The 21276-nt window shown below is 47.6% G+C and overlaps 1 protein-coding gene across 9 annotated transcripts in view; it reads left to right on the top strand.

The window, feature by feature from the left end:
* The window catches only part of LOC110827764 (toucan), a 46700-nt gene that overhangs the window by 11579 nt on the left and 13845 nt on the right, over positions 1-21276 (top strand). For 5 of the 9 annotated variants that reach the window (XM_022059726.2, XM_022059725.2, XM_022059730.2 and 2 more), the window contains exons 2-9: positions 1235-1606; positions 1858-2181; positions 2853-3648; positions 3736-4077; positions 4195-5131; positions 5213-5415; positions 13143-13265; positions 18943-19056. In XM_022059726.2, coding sequence (XP_021915418.1) covers positions 1235-1606; positions 1858-2181; positions 2853-3648; positions 3736-4077; positions 4195-5131; positions 5213-5415; positions 13143-13265; positions 18943-19056 — 3211 coding nt within the window. Of the gene's footprint in view, positions 1-424; positions 810-1168; positions 1607-1857; positions 2182-2852; positions 3649-3735; positions 4078-4194; positions 5132-5212; positions 5416-13142; positions 13266-18942; positions 19057-21276 lie in introns of those variants that run through there. The other 4 variants (XM_022059727.2, XM_022059724.2, XM_022059723.2 and 1 more) reach the window with 4 other exon arrangements.

Below are 21276 nucleotides of genomic sequence, written 5' to 3'. Positions count from 1 at the left end.
AATTTTTTGCTCACAACGAGTGGAGGGGAGGGGAGGGGGGGGGCGTTATGGAAGTTGTAACTCGGACCCCCTCGATGACCACGTGACGCGCTGACCTGAGCATAATTTATTCCTTCGTAGTCAGGGACTGACATCCGGCCCTGGGTTTCAAGCTGTGCTTGGTGTTCAGAAAAGTTTTATAAAACACAAGGACACAAAAAGTCGTAGTAAGCGAATTTGCCTTTACGCTGTTCGCAGCTAATATTTGGCAGCCGATTCCCAGGTTTTCCGCCTGAGGCAGTTTGGAATGCATCCAAGTTGTATCAAGCACAGTCACTAATTATAGCATCGAAATTGTTTGCTGATATTTAAAGAAAACACGTTGCTATTCATAGGGCCGTCTCGTCCCGTGTCTTCCGCTCGGTGGTAATACGCTCTTGCGTTACCGTAGTTTCACCGATAACGCAGGCTCGAGGCGGCGTGGCGTGGACACTGCAAGCTTATCAAGTCTTGGGCTGAGGTGCGCGGATCAGTGAGGCCCACATCGAGCGGCGATTCGCAAAATATCTTTTAAAAAAACAACGAACGGAAACGTCGTTGGCTTGTCGGAACATTTCTGTATCGAACTGAAGATGGCAGTGCTCCACGCGTTTCCAACCAGCGAATTGATTAATTACGAAGTTGCGTGGCTTCTTGCTGCTAAGATGGTCTTCGTCGTGTTTCTGTCCTGCTGATTTTATTATTTGGACTAGCCGTGGTGTCCGGCTTCAAAATTCAGACTGCCATAAGACTGATGCTTATTCAAGAATCCCTGTTTGTCCATGTGGAAAGTACGTATTTATAGACTTACTTGCCCATTAGAAAATTCTCGAGATTATTTTAATTTTCCTGCTATTGTAATAAATTCTTCCCGGGTTACCAGCCGTGTCAGGTGGTTGAAAGGCGAAATTTTCTGTACCCTGAAGACGAGGACGAAGAAGGTTCTTGAAACGTTGGTTTTCTTCGCCTTTCAACCACCTGACACGGCTGGTAGCTCCAGATCAAATATTATTATTATTATTACTTTATTCTACCTTCATGCCCTTGGTCTTGTGAGAAAAGAAACCGCCCTCAAAACTGGGTAAAATTTTGACATTTTCACGAGAACAACTGTGGGTTATGACGCCGTGCTGTATTGTGCGTAGATACGAAGCTTCGGTGTAACATGCTGTGTCCATCGTCAGAGTTTCAACCGCAGTCGCTTGTGTTCCGACAGGAGCCCGCTGAGAGTCGCATCCCCGTGTTCCTGAAGCACCCCTCTGCCGCGCCTTCGCATTTGTCCCTGCGCGGCGCCTTCACCCTGAGGTCTCACAATGACAAGACGATCACGCGGCCTTCGTCTCTCCTCGAGCTCTTCGGGAGGAACAAGGTAGCGGCTCTGCCCTCGAAACCCATGTCAGTTGCGTCAGGGCCGCACAAGGTCTTCGAATCGACGCCCGACAACAGTCAGACGTCGTGTTCATCGGCGTTCGGCGTCAGAACCGAAAATGTGAGGAACTGCGACGCGGCGGACGAGGGCAGGTGTTGGCGGGACGGCCCAGTGACGGCGGCACACCTGGGGCATCGCGTGTCCGTCAGTCGCACAAAGGTAGGCTGCTGACACGAGGTAACGTAGGACTACGTAAGTGGAGCCTAGGTGGCAGGATTTTAGTCCAGGAGGCTCATGGCGTTTGGCTGATAATGTTCTGCAGAACTGAAATACATCCAGTTTTTTAAGAGGGTTGGAAATTGCTCTGGTGGCCGCAATTTCCTAACCTTCTAAAGGCCTGACTTTGTCTACATAAAATTTAGAAATCCAGTTCCTACCCAAAGTAATTACAACCGGTGTTCATTGTAAAGGTGGGAATCCTCCGCTACTTCGGCGAAATCGAACAGAGCCCTGGTGTCTTCTGTGGAGTGGAGTTGGACGAGCCCGTCGGCCTGAACGACGGGTCGGTGGAGGGGGTGAGATACTTCACGTGCAGACCGCAGCATGGCATTATCGCCCCCGTGGGAAATGTCCGAACCGTTCCCGGGGGCGGCTGGCAGGAGGCTCAAGACTCCCGCTCCAGGAGGAGGAGTGAGACCTTCATTCTCGACGAGTCGGGGCCCTACAGTCTGCTGGAGGGACTCGAAACAACCGCGCAGCCGACTGACGAGGATGTAGACTGTTGCGAGATGCAGGTGAGCACAGCGGTGGTTGGAATCAGAAGACGAACCATCCCAACTGTTCGCTGCCTTTAAATTACCTTTTGGGCTGATTTTTTTCCTCCACGAATATGTCAACTTGCAGAAAATGTTAAAAGAGGGATTCGTTTGCTATCTCGGATAAGCATTCATTAAAGTAATAATTCGAAATCCACCCACACATTCTCTAATTTTATCATCCATTCCGCGTGATTTTTTTTTTTTTCATTTGCTTGAGCTCAGGATTGCATTAATTGATTTCCATCTGCGCTGAAGTAATTTTTGTTGTGTTCTATTAATTTAGTGCTCCATTAATAACCTTTAATGAACACTAAAACCTTTGCATTACTTGTACGTTTATCCAGTACACATTTTTGTGTATTGAGTGTGTGCGGGCAGTGAAAAGTTCTATGTGAAGGCTGTAATTTCATAAATAATTGAAGAGAGGAATGTCTGCATGCCATTTATAAATCCTTCTGCGGAACGTGCCTGTTAAATGGACGCTGCATACTTCTGTAGTCTTGCTCTTATTTCGTTGTGCGTCGGCAGGTCGTTGCATGGAAAGTCGAAAGAAAGAAAGAAAGAAAGAAAGAAAGGGTTGCTATTGACCAAACCCACCTTCGCCTGAATCGAGCTCGCTGATACAGGATGTTGTGTCTTGCTCGCAGCAGCCAAGCGCCGTGTCGACTCCGACGCCCAGCAGCCCGGCCAGCAACGCAGCGCCGTGGGAGTGTTCGGCGAGCTCCTTGACGTCATCGCACACCCGATACCAGTCGCACCCTTCGCAACAGTCCAGCGTTCAGGGCTCCTTTGAGCAGGACGAAAGCAGTCTCGGTGTTCTCACCCCTGACCAGGTCTGTCCCGTGAGCGCGCTGTCCCGACACCAGTCTCAGCTCCAGACGCACGCCGCACAGCAGCTGAGCAAGCAGAACTCCTTCGAGCTGGACGAGAGCCTCGGAATTCTGACGCCTGACCAGATGATAGACTTCACCGTGTGCGCGGACAGTACTATTGCAGGACGAACTCCATCCTTCGAAGACATGGACGTCTTTCTTCTCGGGGATTTCAAAGGCGATCGCGCGGAAGATCTGCTGCCCGATCGCCTGCCATCAGAATCAGACGGGCCCTCTTCGTCGAATTACCCGTCTTCAGAATTTCCGCAATTTCCTGACGATGCCGAGAAAGTGACGAACGCCGATAACTTTCTTCTGTCCAAGACGGAGGACCACCAGCTGTGCACCCCAAACACGGTCACGTGCATGTCGGAGGACCTGAGTGACAACGTCTGCCCAGCAGTCTCCAAGTCCAGCGGCGGAGACTTCAGGGTCGGGCAGGATATTTCAGATCGCACGCTGTCACCCGAGGACCTCCCGATGGACGCTCCGTTCCAGGAAGTAATGGGAGAGATATTACAGAAATCAGATGTGACGTCAGAGGGCGCCCGTGACACGGCGGGGCTTTCGGGTAAGTGTTGGGCGATGGGATAGACGTCATTAAATAAACATCCTTATTCCAGAATTTTCGTACAAATGTAAGCGATGTGTTTGTCAGGCGCGACCTCTGCCGGCCCGTCATCGCGGTCCTCGGCCGCTCCTCCAGCAGGCAACAGTTTCGTGACCAGTGTGACGAGTATCACGAGCCTCGACAACGGATACCAGGGCGACGGGGAGTGGAGTCGCCCGGCGAGCAGGGGCGCCGATCACTCGCCCACCAATCACCGGGTCGTGAAGCCGAAGACGTCCACGGCAGACCCGATGACCGACTCCGACTTCTTCACTGAGAGCGATGCAGACATGCACGACGAGTTGGCTGCAGGCTCCAGTCGAGGGGACCGCAGGGCCCAGGTCATCGACGGCACGCTGTATGGGGCCAACCTTCACACTGGCGGCACGGGTGAGAGCTCTGTTTAAAATTGACCTCCGATGCCAAATTTAGTCTGAATTCGAATACTGGAAGCAGACCTCGGACGACCACGTACTTACTTATTGTGCGTCATTAAACTACTTGCAGGCCACCAGCACCAACGATGCCCCAGCTTCACGGCCTCCATCAACGAGGAAATGGAGTCCAGCGGCGTGTACTCGGACCTCGAGAGGCGGCCCGAAGATGCTGCCGCCTCCGACGAGAAGGCGGTGCAGGGCGAGGATCGAAATCCCGCGGAAGGAGATCTATCCCCCGATGCGTCCACCAAGACCGTTTCATCGCGATCCGAACAGAGTCAGGTGAAGGAATCTGTTCCCGTCTTTACAACGATTATCGAGCAGGTCGTGTCTGAGAGCATCAGAGACTTGACTTCGATTGCCGTGAGCGACAACAACTTGCTGGCAGAGAACAACTTGAAAAACCAGAGGGCCTTGTTAGTTTTGAACCCGGTTGCTGTCACAGGAGAACCCACGGATCTATCGTCGGACAAGCCGGCCCGGAAAACAGACGTTACTCCCCTCGAAAGCCCCGGAATCATCAAATCACCAACGACCGTTTCTGGTTCGTCTCTCGTCGCCTCAACCGGAAGCAAGTCCTTCAAGGATGACGGGAGTCTTCAGCCGAAGAAGTTCAAAATGCCGAAGAGGAACGTGGCTTCGAAGATAAAGGCGATGATCGAGTCGTCTAGCCCCTCCACCGGAGTAAGTCCTGACGCCGAGGACGAGAACCAGGAGAACAGGAGGCCCACCCGCGCTCAGCCGAAGACCCTGAGGAAGAACGGAGGTCGGTGGGACGCCGTCATGAGCAAGATCGCGCAGGGCCAGGCAGAGCAGAAGCTGAAGCCGCGGAGTCTGAAGGAGGTGAAGAGCAAGGTGTTCGCGAACCTCATGCCGCCCCCGACACAGCAAACCGAAGGGGCGCCTCGTCGCGGCGCAGAGCGCACCCGGAAGACCGTCTCGAGCAACTTTGGGCCGTCCGCGTCCTCGAGGGCTCTCAAGGAGAACTCTCCGCTGAAGACAAAGAGGTGAGTGCCGTCGTCGTTGGGCCTTAGAGCAGTCGACGCGCGGCTTCGTGTTTCTTCTCACCGGGCGATGATTTTGTGCAGTCGCAGGGCACGAACCAGGGCCTCCTCGTCGTCCCTTTGTCAGCAGCAGCAGCAGCAGCAGGCCGGAGGAAACGGGACCGCTCCGGGCAGAGGGTCTTCGCGAACCAGTTCCCTCCACAGCTCCGTCAGTGACGTGAGCGTCAGTCAGCGTCACGTCGTTGGCAATGCGAAGGCCTGCTCAAAGTCGTCGTCGTCATCACTCCGTGAGTACTCGGCCTCTTACAACTAACGAAGTGGTAATTATACGTACCACCTGCTTTAGCGGAATAAGTGTCGGCCCAGCTACGTGATTTCTCACATAATACAAGTAGGCCTGCTTCTAAAGGCTACCTACTGGTACCAGCACATGAGAATGTGCTGGTACCAGTTTTCTGTTGGTATCATTTTATACCAAACTTCGCGTCCTCGGACGTTTCTGATGAGAGGAATCGCTGTCCCGGATGGGAATCAGTTAAGTCCGACAGAGCATGCGCAGAGCACTTAAAATGACAAAGTAAATCTGCAAGGAAATTGTAACTGTTTGTCTGGCTTCCAGTCTTTGCCTCTTCGTCAAAGCAAAACTTGTCCGAAGTCGAGGGATTTCACCGTCGATGTTCACGGCGCGTATCGTGGGGGAGCAGGACGCGCCATTTTCACGCCGCAATGAACTCGTTTTCTGGTTTCCGGCAACCAGAACAAGCGTTTCGCGTTCTATGTGCTGCCATCTAAGAACAAGTCTCGCAGGTTTCAACGTACGACTACAGAGGGCTCGAGCGGCAGGTCTTGCCAATCAGGCTATAAAATTTGGGTGTCGAAGGACGACGAAGACAAAGTTTAGGAATAAATGATAGAAAAGTCATCGACGGAAGACTGCATGATGATGATGATGATGATGACGTCGGACGTCCCACCCAAAAAGAAGCGAGGGAGTGATTGATCTTGTTGGTCCTCTGAAGATGGAGACAGCATGTCCTCCGAAACACTTGCGTGTGCTTAAGAAACACGACAAGGCGAGCGTCGACAATCCCAAATTTCATAGAATTTGCTCCTGTCGTAGAAAACCACTCGCCGACGTTTCTGTGGCTGTGTTTAAAATTCTGTGCATCCTTTGGTTTTGGACGCAGGGAATGACTGCTTTATTTTTCGGGGTATTACACGTGCCAGAGAGCTGGTTAACCCTCTGAAGCCACGTGGAGCTGTGCTTTTCCTTCCTTGACGTCACGACAGTTCGCCAGGCATTGCAAGACTCAGATAAATCTTTGAGCCTCTCAGCCCAAGTGTGGAATTTTTGAAAGCGTGGCTCGTGTGTTGGTACTTAGCAGTAAGTGCCGTCGGCTAGTCGGTTTAAGAACACCCGGTAGTTGTCACGGTTCTGTAACCTCGCCTTCGAGGGGAAGCCAGAGGCCGTTAGGAAAATTGACATTCGTGAAGAAGTTTATGTTCTGTTTCTATAGTAACGGATGTGTTCGGTCACGCGGAATAGACAAAAATTCATCCTCAAATCCCGAAATCAACAGGCAGACAGGCGATGCATCATTTTGAGTGATATTATTAAATGACGATTCCATCAAAGATGAAGCTGATGTGGGCGTGTACTTTACGTTCTAGCGTTTAAAGGGTCAAATGCCTCAGTTGCGTTCTAGAGAGGACTTAAGTCTGTCTCATCCTCGGGAACTGTCCTTATGCGGTTTTTGCAACTCGTGTTTCGCTTTCTGATACGAGGTGACACACAATCATCAATACATTAATGGCCAGATTAACCTAACCTAACGCATCCCTACGCGAGTAGTTTGAATTTTGAAAGATTTCGAAAAAATTTAATGTTATTATAATTTTTCAAAATTCTGAAAGTTTTTTTGAAAATTTCAAAATTCTGTGAGATTTTAAAAAAAAAATCGAAAATTATTAATTTTTAGAGATATTCTGCCAATTTTGTTGCTATATCTTGACCGTCAGATGTTTTTCATACTGCTGCCCCGGGATCTTGAATGTGTATTCTTTGTTTAACGACGCTGTCATGGCCCAATTTAAGGTATAATCTCGTATTGGGATCACGAAAGACCTCAGAAAGATTTGAAGCAGAGACTTCCAGAATACGAAGTAAGACTGCGATCCACTCGACCGTGGAGGGGGCGGCGTCCCCCACTGGTGAAGGGAACAAGTCGATCCCACAGCGGGGAAGAGCAGTTCATTGGCCCTCAAAGATCATTGATCTAATTGCAGAGACTTCTTTTGTGCTCGTTTGAAGGAGGAACTCGAGAAATCTCGAAGCAAATTGTAAAAGTCGATCGCTCGAGCGATATTTCTTCAACACCGACGATCACTGCAGTAGAGTTATTATGCCGTGTCCAAAACTTTTTACGTCGACTGTGTTTCTCCTTATTTTCGTCGCTGCCTTTTATCGGGAGGTCCTGCGTTCAAATCTCGTGCAACGCGAGGATCTTCAAGGCCGTGAATGTGTCATTCTTGGTCTTGTGACGTTGTGTGTTTCGGAGGAACATACTGCCTCCATCTTCAGAGCGGGTAGTACGTGCACATACTCGGCATCAGAACCTATAAAACCAAGTTTAAGAAACCCAGGATCTTTCATCCGATGCGTTTTATTGATTCGGGCACGAAAAGCCGTTGTCTTAGAGTCGATTAGACTGCGAAAAGAATCGATCCTCGACTTTGCAGTGGAACAGTGGCCGCTCCAGAGCTCGTGATGACAGTGATTTTGAGGCGTTCGAAATTAAGTAAGCGGGTGTTAACGAAAATCAACATTTGTTGTCGCCTTTCGCTCTTAAGTTAGCACCAACCTGTGAAAGCCGTCACGTGTCTCCGGGACAACCCATCACCAACCGACGTTTCCCATTTGTGTTGTTTGTTCTGTCTGGAAAAATCGGTGGCTCATACAGCAGCAGACTGTAATGCCACCCGAAACCTGCAGGAAGCACCTCTGAAACGTCGGTGAGCTTCTGCCAGACTTCCCGGCGCGAGAACCCAGAAGACAGTCGACATCAGGACTTTTGGAAGCGAATTAAATGCTACGAAAAAGTTATATTTTCCCCCCCGGCGTCTGCTGGTTACGTCATAGCTCGGCGGTAGTTCCCGTGAGTCGCGACGTGGCTGGAGGGAGTCTGTGCCGTATCGAACCGGTCGCTCGCCTCTCAGTGGCACGCAACACGCCGCGCCAGGAAGACGTTTGGCGCTGCGTCCATATTGATTTAGTCTGACGGATCTGAACTTTGCTGCGGTCTCGCGCGGAACTGTGTCCACGAACACGGGGAGGATGTGGTTTCTGTGCTTAACCAGTGCTAGTGACGCACGCCGTCTTGTCGACGTGTTTTGTTTCATTGTGCGAGTGTTACGTGCGTGAATAACGAAGTTCTTGAAGTATGAATGCTGTTAGCGATGCTCGCAGAAGAACCGGGTGCCACGAAAGGAGAGAATCGAAACTTTAGCCGTTCCATAGTCGATTTTATTTTCGGGTTTAAATGTTCTGGCGTCCGATGCTTCGTGCCTCGTCCTCCGAAGTATTAGCGGTCCGTTTGGTGTTGATGTCGGATGGGTAAACGCGCGTCCAAGTGCCTTCTAAGTGCAGGGGAGTGCCGGCCATATCGGGTTTTCTTTCAGTACGAGAAGGGTATGGTATCGATTTTTGAACAGTGCAGCTCTTGGAAATACGGTGAATGCGCGCGAGATGCGGGTTTCTCTGTTGCTTGTTTTATTAACGAGCTTCGCCTCAGTCTTCCTCTGCCTTGTTTACTGAAAGTGGCCTTGTAACACATGGACGACCATCCCAGTGCTTGGTCGCTTCGAAATAAGTTCCTAACGTGGCTGAAGTTGCTTTGAATTCTACCGGTTTCTGTGACGAAATAAAAAATAAAAGTGTGAAGTGTGTGACTGGAATTCCTGAGCGAAGTTTATCAGCTACGTCAACAGTTTTACATTTGAATAAGTTAGGCTTCTGATGCCGGCTTAACAGACAAGACGCCAGAGAAGATAGAACAAAAAAGTGACGTTGTTTGTGCATCCCAGCACGGAAAGAAGTCTCCGTGGTAACACACAGCCGGGTGGAAACCTGTTGAGAGCGACAAAACCAGAAGACAGATGGCTGTAGTGAACGTCGGCCATTGCCAAGGATGTAACAGCTGACACGTTACGAAATCTTCAAAGTTCTTGTCTTTCGTCGAAACGAAATTTGCAGTCAGTTGAGACCGCTCGCAGGCGTCATGTTGGCGTCAAGGTAGCAGGAGTTAATTGCGATGGGTGCTCACGGGTCCAGAGAGAGGGCCCCAGGCCCCAGAGGGGGGATCGGCACTCCGTCGAGGACTCGTTTCGCCAGTCTCAAGAGAGGTGAGTCGAGATTCGGCTAATAATAGTCACGTGATGACCTCAGCTGTCTGGTCGCTTACGAACAATAAGGATCGGGGGCTTTTTGGCTTATTTTAAAACTGGGCGACCTAATTCACTCCAGCACGCTTACTCCCAGATGTGACGGTGAAGTCAGCTGGAAGGCGAGTATTTCAATGCTGTCGGCCATTGCCCAGACACACACACACAACGTCATGTGATTGGTTATGTAACGACATTATTTCAGCTACCGAGATTAGGTATGGCTGAGGCAGAAAGTCCTGGAGACAGGCCACGACCACTTCCTTCTACATCCTTTCCACTTCATTATTCAGTAATAATTCTCTGATGGACGCTGTACCCTGCCCCGAGTTATTGGACGGCGTTGTTAAATAAACCATAAATAAATATGATTTTTGTGAATGGTAACTGACAGTGACATGACGTTCAGGCCAGTTTTCTCGGACATCAGGAACTAACACCCACACTAAAGAACGTTGTGGTGTTTCGGCCTATTTTTTCTTTCCTGAAGGAAGGAGGACAGGCTGGCATTATGTAACTCAACAAGGGAACAGTTTCTCGTCCGGCCCATGCAACGAATGGTACCTGTAACTTTTCATCGTTGTTTGAGGAGCCAGAACTCTTCTGCCAGGGCTGTCCATGGTCCGTAATGCTCGCAGCATAGGCGTAACCTTGGCACAGACGAAGGTTGTGTGTTTTGGTCGCCCGTAGGTGGAGTTGTAATGGACCTACTCGTCTCGCATTATGTAATTCCGGTCCGGTCACAGTTTCTCAGAGAGAATAAAACATTCATGATTCATGTACAGACACTCCACGCACTTGGCTGTTACGTTCCTTCATTGAAGCATCCACAGGTTTTAAATGAACGGAAAAGCCGGACATGCGGATAGAACAGAAATTTATTAAGAACCTCTTTCGTTAAGTCTTAAACACGGCCGTCAAGCGATAATTTTATATGTGGATTACGCCAGTGTTTCATGTCACATCTGAATATTGTGTTCTGCAGTGACCCGTTTCTAAGATCGATGTGTTGTAAGGAAAGTTATTTGACGGCTGTGCCGCTGAAACTGGGAAACTCCCAACTGAGGAAGCGATCACGCACAGCAGGAATATCTCGTGTAATGCAGACGGCACAGCAGTCAAATATCCAAACTGTTCTTGCATTGGAATAGTGAGAGCTAACATTAAATTAGCACGGTACCCTTAATTCGAGACCTTCGATACCATTTTTTGATGTTCAGCGAATGGTTTCTGCTCTGATGGTGGAGGCAGTAAGCGCCTCTTTAAACGTCTGTGCACTTCTGATAAACTGCACAGGGCCACAGCCCGGAATGCTGTCATCCATCTTACTCGCAGACGTCAGAATGTCGCCGCTCCGAAAGCTTTGGGCCACTCGAGCAGAAAACCTCGTCTGGTTCCAATATGGAAGGCGAAATAAAGTTCGTTCCATACACGGAGCGTAAAACAGGGAGACCTTGTGTTTAACCCGGATATATCAACCATTATATTATCTGATCCTGCATGAAAGGTCGCTGTGTTAGAAATGTGAACTCACCAGAAGGTCTCTGCTCCATTTCGACCCGGAGTCACTGAAACCATTGATTCGCTTTGCATTAAATTTGGTCGTCGGAATTTGCTTGTGGTTTGTGTCGGAAGAAAAGAGTTTAAATATTCAATAGATGTGAAATGCTGTAGTAGACGTTTCGGAAAACTCCATCGGGGTAAATATAAGATTTGTGCACTGTAATCCGTAGATTTTTAAATGTGATCTTCCGTCAACTTTATCTTGTGTCGTCTTTGGAAGAACCAGAGCAAAGGGCAGTTGACGTTCGTTGGTTCGTGCCCCGCTGAGACCTGCGTTGTGCACTGTGGACAGAAGCCTCGCTGCGTGGCAGATTCAGTTTTTTAGGAGTCTCGTAGCCAGGAATGCGATGGGAAATTTAATTCGACTATGATAAGGCGTCTGTCGATTTCTTAAAATGTTGGACGCGCGTAATGTCATGAGCTTCAAATATTTTATGGATCGAAGGTTAAGCCGATTTTTCGGCTCTTCGGAAGTTTTAAGGAGGGCGCATACGATGAGACATCCTGTCGTTTCAGGCAGCAGGAGACCAGTGTAATTAAGGATTAGCCAGGTTGTAAGATTCACCGCCGACATAGCACCCACGCCGAGCATCAGAGGCGGAGTTTGTACCACATCTTGGAAGGTCGTGCTGTGTGGTAGACCTTGGATGTTTTAACAACACAGCGATAATTACGTAAGACCATATTACGTGACAGGTGTCCTGTAAGACAATACACAGCAATGAGTAGGCTTATAATGACAACTTTCCGAGACAAACGCGTTTCGTAGAGACTTCTAAATGACTTCTGTGTGTGTACTCCACTCTGACAAGTTGTGATTTTACAAGGAAAATATTGTGTTTCATTTATTCAGTCAGAGAACCTCCCGCAGACCAGAGTTTCAAGTTTGTTTTCGTCTCATTTAATAATTTTGACACAGATAAGGATTCAGTCCTGAAGATGGAGGCGGTATTTCCCTCCGAAACGTCGGTATCTACCTACAAGTACACACGACGTTACAACCCAGAAGACCGTAATCGATAACTCTGTTGTCAGTCGCTATGCTACCACGCCGCGGGAGCGTAGGGAGGAGTGGAGGTACGAACTCTGGTGACGAAGACCCGTCCCTGTATTCACATTGCGTGAGCTTCGTGTTCGCCCACTTTGTCGATGACTGACGAACGCCCGCGTCATTACGTCATCTCTAGGTGTCGCGGCTCACGTAATCGACTGAAGGAGAATCTTCTTCGTGACTCCAGGAGGGCGTTAATGCACGGAAACTTCCACAATGCATCTGCGTTATGCAGGCACATGAACCGACAGCCGGATCATATCCAGTTCGGCCGCACCAACCTGGAGTGGATTTCAGTGGTTTTCTCAGTCACTTAATGACTGCTTTCCACTCACATTGATGAAGGATCGGTTCCCTTTGGAAACTCCGTGGCCCCAGCAGCTCATAATACGACGAAAGCAAATCGTTAAACGCCCTCATCGTGTTCTTTGTGACTGGCATTCATTCAGATGTTAATAACTCGCGTTCACTTCTGCTGTGTGAACATTAAAATACGCAAAACGAAACTATAATTTCGCTTGTTCTATTGCAAGTGTCTGAGGGAGGGAGGGGGTGATATGGGCTAGGCGTGCAGCGCGCATGGGGGGTATGATCTCAGTGGAAGCAGCCATGAGGGCGACGTAAGCGTAGATGGATTATGATATTAAAATTAAAGAATGTTGTGGACTGCGTCAACTGCTCAGGATTATGTCCACTGAACACGTGTTTATAGGCCTTCTGCTTAAAATGTGACGTCATCGTTCATCTTCCTCAAGGCGGTGAGGACGTCGATGTTCTTCTGGGTTGTGATCCCGGTGCAGAGTCCTCGTAGGCCGATTACTCCCATCCCGAGGCTGCACACGCTGTCTAAACCATCTCGTTCGTGGTCTTGAGTGAATTCGCTTTCCCTGAGGTCTGCAGTCGAAAACTCTTCGACGTTTCAGTAACGCAACTGCAAGGGAAATTAATTCTTCTTCGCAGGGTCGTCCAAGAAGCACGATGCTGGTCGTTCGACGAGTCCACTGAGCGACGGATCATCGACGTCTCACGTCATGACGAATTCGTCGAGCAATCACCTCGTTAATCACGCGAGGACCACAGGACGTAAGTACAGCACAGTTCAAAATTCACTGCCGCGAGGTCATCGCTTCTTCTTATTCGTCGGTTAATGTTCATGTTTCGCATTTGAGAGGTCTCGGGTTCAGATCATCCTGCCTTTCGACGCTGCCGTCCGTAAATATAATACTGAGAATTTCATAACGAATACAGATCATGACGCGAGGGAAACCGATGTGGTTACCGGCTGAGCAATAGAGACCGCTAGTCGGGATTAGATACCGTTGTCGGTGGCGCCGAAGCGGAGGAATTGTGAAGTATGTGGACTGTGGAATTGTTCGTAATGTGACATAAGGCTAATCAATTGGATTTCATCACCGTGATGATGGCGGCAGTAAGCTCCTCTGAAACGTAGATCATCTACCAGACTACTGTGCCCAACCCAACCCAGTTCAGTCTAACCCTGTTATTTCACGATTGTTAGCAAAATTATAATGCGCTTGTAAATTTCGGTTGTAGGAGGAATTAAGTGCGGAATTTCGACTTTGAGGCGTTTGTTAAGTGTCCACATGTCACCGTTCGCTGAAGACGTAGCTTAATTCATTTGATTTCAAGAATGAATGTCTGTTCCATTGGATGGTTTAAACTGTGCAAATGACGTCACTTATATTTGTAGCTTGTTACTACGTTATGAAGACCACGCTTAAAATTAAGTACCAGTGGGTGTCACTAAGCAAGCTTTTCCGGCAGGCCACATTTATTAATCAATGTGACTTAACTCTTATGTCGGGGCCCAGATTAAGACCAGTCTTGTGGCTGGTGCCCCCTGTCGAGTTTCAGGGCTGCCAGAATTCTGTCCGGCCGAAAACTGTTCAAATACCGACGGTACGTGTTGTTATACGACATTGAAACCAGCAGGGGATGAGTTGGTTCCCAAATTAGCTTAAATCTCTGACCCCCCCCCCCCCCCTCCCACTTCATTCGCTTCCTATGTTGGCATCAGAATTTCACCAAACGCTGCTGTCCCAAGGACGACATAAAAATTCAGACCGAATGCATTAGGACCCTTCCAAAAGCTCCGGAACTAGTTCAGGTTAGGAAATTTCGAAGGCAAGTTGTTTCGAATCTGAACGTCAGAGTTTCTGGCAGATAACTCGTCACCCGTTTGAGCCCTCGTCGGACTGAAAGGGCGTGAGTGACATGGATGGCTGGCTCCGCGCATTGTTACCGCGAGATTTGGTTTGGGGGACCCGCCCGTCTATATTCTGCACAGTGTGGGTGAGGATGCCTCCGAGGAAGTCCAACGTATTAGGTAATTCCTCTCTCCGGATTCTGCAGAACTCTTTGCATTAATTGCGCGGTCCTTGAGGGCACTTGGAACGCACCGTGCGGGAACCAGGCCTGAAGCTGCCGTGTTTGATTCGCCTTTCTTTCGGGTTATCGTGACTGTTCGGGTAACGAACGATCAGTGAATTCCGTTCGGGGTCATTTAAAGAAACGCCAGATTAGCCGATCTGGGGTTCGAAGCAGTTTCCTGCGGACTGTCAGTGCTCGAAATTACCCGCAGTCGAAGTGGCTAGGCCAATCAGCGTTTCTTTTACATCGCCGTAAACGAGTATTAATGCATATCGTTCACATGTCAAGGAGAAAGTGGCTTTATAACTTTCATTTATTTTTCTCCTTTGAAGGACGAAGCATATCTAAACAGTATTTAAAAATCTAGGCCGTACCGCGAAGAAAACACAACTCTTCACCATTACAAAGATCAACTGGTTAACGCCGTTTAAGGAAATGATCGCTTTACAACGCACTCTGTGGGAAAAATGTGGAGTTACTGAATGTTATGGCGGGTGACTTCAAAGAATTTTATATTTATAATTTTATGGACCGATAATTAGTTGTGATATATTTTATGGGTAGGAAACTCGTAACATTTTACTTAGAAAGCCTGAAAATTAGAGACCATTTACAAAAAACCCCGGGCATACGAGATGTGAGCATAATAATATTAAAATCGTGAAGAAATGTGATTTGAGAGTGTGAACTGGATTCATCTGGCTCTTGTGAACACAGAACTGATCCTCTTGGTTTCGACGTGAATAAAAGTGTCATGGTTACTCAAACTCTGGCGTATTTGTGAGCTACGAAGTAACTGTGAGTTTATTTCCATAAAATTTCGCCGTATCTCACTAATTGAAGCAAAGTAATTCTACGAGAAGATACAGGCCGAAAGGGGTGGGTGCTGAACAACTTGGCAAATTCGTGAAAGTAACCTTGCGCCTTTCGTCTTCCGTGTGTGCGGTCGGTAAAAATATATTACTTCAACGTCAACTGTGGTCTGGAGGAACTGAAGAAAACTATGAAAATCGTCGTTCAGGGTTGTCGGCCTCCGGGCCGAGGTTTGAACCAGAGACCTCTAGTTTGAGCTTTGTGTGTGTTTTGGGTAATACGAAAACCTAAGATTAATTTTCCTCGCGACGTAAGTATGAAAGGTGATCAAAATCCGTGAAGCAGTTTCGGAGATGAAACATGAGAACGAACATGTTGCTTGTTGAGAGTGTGAGGCGTTCTTTCCCAGTCTGAGTAGAGTGAGCTTGGTCTATCTCAGTGGCATTCAACCTTTTTTGTTCGCGTACCCCCAGATATAATTTCTGTTCAAGTTTGTACCCCCAAAGTTTTTGGTGTATAATTCAAGTTATACATAGTATATAATCTACATCTAAAATAAATTAAATAAATTACATTACTCATTATTCAGTGTTTATTATAAAATAATTTTTTTTTTTTAAAATTTCACGTACCCCCTAAGATGTCTTCGCGTACCCCAGGTGGACACTGACGCTTTCCTCATAACCTGCAGGAACAGAATGAGACCACAGTGAAAAATACGCAATGTTTACAAAACATGTCCTTGAGAGCGACGCTTAAGTGGAGAAAGTGAATCTCGATGTTTCTGGAAAGGTGGCTAGGAGGAAGCCGCAGCTCCATCATCCCGTTTGTCCGGTGGATTTCCCTCGCGAGCCGTCTTCTTGGTTGTCCGAAACGAAGAGCATTTTGCCCGCGTGCATCGGCAAGAATTGCTTCACAAGTCATGTAGGTCTCTGCAGAAAGTGATTTTTGCCGACTGAACAATTCCAGTGAACAGTTTTCTGTGTCCCAGACTAAGCGCTTCGATAGTGTCTCTGAAATTTTACGTAATTTGGATAAGAGATTCGCTTAGAATAATGACGGAGGCTTCCAGGCTGTCATTACATTACCGAATATAATGGCTGTCTTCTGGGCTGTAGCTCAGTGTAGTTTGGTAGAAGTCTACCGACGTTTCAGAGGCACTTGATGATCGTCTTGATAGAGCAGGCAGTATGAATCTCTGAAACGTCGGTAAATTTCTTCCAGACTACACGTTGCTACAACCCAGAAAACTGCCATCTTCATACTCGCCGCTAAGCGCCATTTTGTACCTCGTGTAATAAAGCAGGAATACGCACTCGAAAGTGTCCTCAGGGCCCATATCCTTAATGATTATCCGTCGAGGGGTCAAATTAGCAATGAAGCTGTTCTTATTCGGAGAGGAAGACGGAAATTTGGTGGTATAATTACAGTTTCTATGGCTTACTGCCATAGCATTAGAAACCCGTTTAGATAATAAGCAGATAGGACGATAATATTAAAAGAGTTCTTGGAACAGTGGGAAGGAATACGTTTTCTAGCTCAGGACAAGGAAGGATTGCGAGTTTTTTTTAACACTGCGATTTATAGAACGGGTAAATAAATAGTCTGCCGTGTGCCATATATTCAGCATCCTCATACCCTTATTTATTACGATTCAGACACGACAGATGTTTTAATTAGGGTCACTTAGAAATATCACCAGTGCGACTGTTGACTGACGATGTCCGAGTGCGGGAGAATAGTCATTTGACGGCAGAAGGAGAAACGAGTGTTTTGAATCGACTTTCTGTTCCCAGCAGATGTATTCATCAGAATCGCCTTTCGTGGAAGAATTCTCGTGGGTAACTGTTAACGGAGAAAAGGAGAGAAAGCACGAGAAAGAGTGATTTCTTTCCTACGAAAGATACTACTTTATATTCTATAGCAGTTCGCAAATTGTGTTCATTAAGAACTATTTATTATTTATTCCAATTCTTGAAACCTGGGGATTGAGAACTTGGACACTGACCAAAACCTTCAGATGAAAGTTTTGTTAGTTTCCAGGGATGTATAAAATCTGCTTTTATTTTCACTGCGTCATTAATGCTGAAGGAGCCAAGATGACGGGCTGACTGTCGAGATTCAGCCGAAAGTCATTTTCAGACGGTGTCCTTGCACTTCTAAGTGACGAGAAATCAAAATTGGAAGACGAGTTCTCATCGAACGGAACCCAACGCTGTGTTAATCGTCTCCATCGCAGAAGACATTCCGAGTAATGTAGACCCACGAAATTTCTCTAAATTAGTGATCAGCCAATCGCAACGACTCTGACATCAAGAGATAACCCGGAAGAAGTTAGGAAATGCACGCTTAATGTAATTTTTACTCCGGCTGCGCCCTAACGTTATCTTCGACCTCTGTAAATGTCCGGAGGATTCCCCACTTTGTGTGAAGATTCCATTACTGTTGACAGATTTTCGTCAAAATTTGTATCTTTCGGAAGATGTTAATAAAACACTGCAGTGTCAGGTTTAATTAAAATTTGTTCAGCTGTTCTCGAGTTGTTACGTTCGTGCTGTGGCAAAGGAGACGCAGTTTCGCAATCTTTAATTGCGAACTCTCTCAACAGAGTGCCGTAGACTGTCACGTGTCTGTTGGTTGTAGTTTTTCAGATTTCTTGGGGACTTATCATCTAATGGCGACATTGAGGGTAACCGGGTTCACATGGCTGGAGGCAGGAATTGATGTGTGGCGGTGGTGGAGGGGGGGGGGACGCAGATGGACCTCGGAGGAAGTAATTTGAGAACAACTTACGCTTGTCGCTTTCACAAGAAGGAATTGTCGTCACTGTCTCGAATGCCGTCTGACAGCGTGTGCCTCGTGTTACCATGGTCTGGTAACTACAGTTCTGAGTTCACAGCTCAGATTCACGCTGCTTTGATGAAAGGACTTGGAGGTCGATAATTCAGGTTACTACAGCTGTCGACCGACACCAGCTCTCGTGTTATATTAATAATGGTTTAAAACATTCGCGTCTTTTCTTACACGTAGTGACGTTGTGTTCGTTGTCCATTTTGTCGTGGATCACTTGTTTTAAGGACTGCAGTGACACAGTGAAACTGAGTGCGAGTCTGAGTTCTCTGAGTTTTAAGAGCGACGTTTCGTAGACGACGAAGTGAGTTGCGGACAAGTGTTCTGAGCAAACGCCACTCTTCATGTTGGCTGTTTTAGCCACTCCACGTTACATTTCTCGTAAGGGTTAACGTGTCACGAATCAAACGCTGATTTTTGTTGAATTGTTTGTAAGGTAAAAGGTTTTTTCTTCGTTAAGTTAAATCTGGTTTTATCATGTCTGGAAAAGTAGGACGTCCTCGTTAGTATCGTAAAAGTTTTAAATTAAAGTCGAAACATTCATCTTTCATCACGCAACATCGTTGCGTGTCGAGAGACAAATTAATATCGCCCGTACGGAATATTTAAATTTCTCCCTTCAGTGTCTTGACATCGGCCGGCACTTCGCTCTCTGTGCGTTTGCTTCTAGACCCAGTCATTAAATCGATGATTCTGATCATTACAGAGAAGAAGGGGGTTGGCGTGACCGCCGTCGCTGACATGAAGACGCCGTCAGCTCGCAAGCAGGCGTCGCGACGCAACACCACCAACAGCACGCAGAAGCCAACGCCTTTGAGGGGTGAGTGATGCTGTGATCTTTGGTCTAAGTTGGGTGAGATTATCAAGATAGTTGTCATCTGGGATGTACAAGTAGTCTGGTAGAAATTGGTCGACGTTTCGGAGATGCTTGCAGCCTCCATCATCATGGTCACTCATCGTCCTGATGATGGAGGCAGAAACATAATCCGTTTTGTTGCTATTGTTACGCCGAACACACGGTTTGTTGAAAAATTGCTTGATGGGAGTGTGTACGCGTCGTACGAGCGCAAATGGTTCGCTGTTGGAAGGCCAGTTCCCGGAAGACGCGTGCCGGAATTCTCGCTGGCCTGCCAAACTTCCCTACGAAGACTTCTTGGCCCTGGAACAGATTGTTATGGCGAAGTTTCTTTCGACAGTGAAAAATGCGGACTTGCAGGAATCCCCCCCCCCCCCCCATTATGATTTCAAGGATCACAGAATAACGATAATGACTTTGCAGCTGTGTCGAAGCTGACGATTTACTTATGATACATAATATGTTTCCAATTAAGCCCAGAACATTTCTAAACTTTCTTGCTACTCGTCAGATTACTTGCTTTCACTCCTGAGTAGGCCATTACCCCACATTCAGACGCGAAAGGTCATCTTCAGGGAGGTTGCGCAGGAAACGGATGATGCTCTATTGTTACCAAGCTACAGGCGGTGGGAAAATGGCGCCCTCTCTTCTCAGCATTAGATCAGTGTGATAGCGGTTACCCTGCCTGATTATCACCCGGTCGATCTGTCTGGGTCAACTTCGTACCAAAACGGGAAACGTGTTCCTTTAGATCATTATTTTTAATGGTGTTCGCTTCGCGGTTAGCAATTGAGGTTTAAAGTACAAAACACGTCTAAATAATAGTTTAAAATCCAACGGTCTTTGCCTTCAGTATAAAACACCGCATCGAAATACGTACGTAGTCGATCTGCAGGAAAAGTTCTCCTCGAGAACCGAATTAAACGCGTAAACAGACTGTGAGTGGCGAGTGGCGTTGTGCTTTCTAAACACGGTAATGAAAATGTCTCTTCGTTAAGATATTGAAGAAGATCCATCAGCGTTTCTGATTCGTGTTTTGGTTATCAATAGAAAGTAATGTCTGGTTAAAGGTTTTTCCTTGTGTGTGTGTCTTTGTAAACGCGTCCTAATCTTAGCCTGTCTTCACGTGAAACAATGGAACAGATGCACCTTAATTATCGAGACACTCATTCCGTTGTTGTGGATACACGCGACATCTGTTTTTAGCGTCACAAACTACTCGTGCCAATGAAAAGGAACAAAGTTTGTTAAATGGGCATTGACACACAAAAGCCGAGTTCCTTCAGCTCCAGCTGAAGTTTGCTTACTGTTCCGGGTATTGATTGGTTGGGGTGCGTTGGCTTCCGGACACTCTGCCTCCATTTGTATTCTTACAGGACGTTTGTGCGTTATATATGACATGATGGCCGTCGTCTGGCAGGGACTAACCGACGTTTCAGAGGTGTTTGATACGTCACTCAAGCGACCGGCGTGTGTTTCGAAAACATTTTCCGTCGCCGAGGCGCGCGCGAGTCGTTGGCGTTTCGGTAAGCGAGCGACCTGCCGGTAGCAACGACCGCAGCCAGAACGAAACAAGTAGGGCCAGTGAGAGAGTGGAAAGTGCCAGCAGCGAGCCAGAAAAGAAAGCTGGGCTTTGCTGACGATCGACTCCTCTCGACACTCGGCCGTGGGCGCGCGATGGGACCTCTGGGCAAGTTAGCCGCGTTCTTCAAGAACAAGAACAACAAAGGAAAGGCGCATCTGCCCGGTAACATTAGTGCGTTTTCCAAGGGCGTCACGTTTCATCGGCGTTCACCAGAATGGACGTCTTTGCGACTGCCTCGTGGCGTGAAGGGTGAGTGAACGATCAGAATTAGTAAAGTTCGTAGTAACATGAGCCCTGTTTCGTTAATTTTCAGTCAACGCAGACCCTGCGGCTTGTAGTAATTATGCACGGTGCTGTCAGCTTGCACTGTTTGATGACTGAGTAGGCTTCTTGGTAGATTTTATTTAAAACGGTGTTTGTTCGCAGTTGCCTCTCATTTGTTTCCCATGAAGGACTTTAAAAAAATATAGACCTACTTTCAGAGTAGAGTCCCATCGTTGGCAGCCCTGACAATGACTGTTGCAAATTAGCGTACCAGTTTAACTGTTTCTATGGCGTTCATTGTTGTAGCCAAACCTTTTTTATTTTCATGTTTAATT

The sequence above is a fragment of the Zootermopsis nevadensis genome, unplaced genomic scaffold (genome assembly GCF_977971745.1).
Source record: "Zootermopsis nevadensis isolate Lab colony 2312 unplaced genomic scaffold, Znev_1.0 Znev_ptg000032l, whole genome shotgun sequence".
Lineage (NCBI taxonomy): Eukaryota > Metazoa > Arthropoda > Insecta > Blattodea > Termopsidae > Zootermopsis > Zootermopsis nevadensis.
This window is presented reverse-complemented; position numbering and strand designations above follow the sequence as displayed.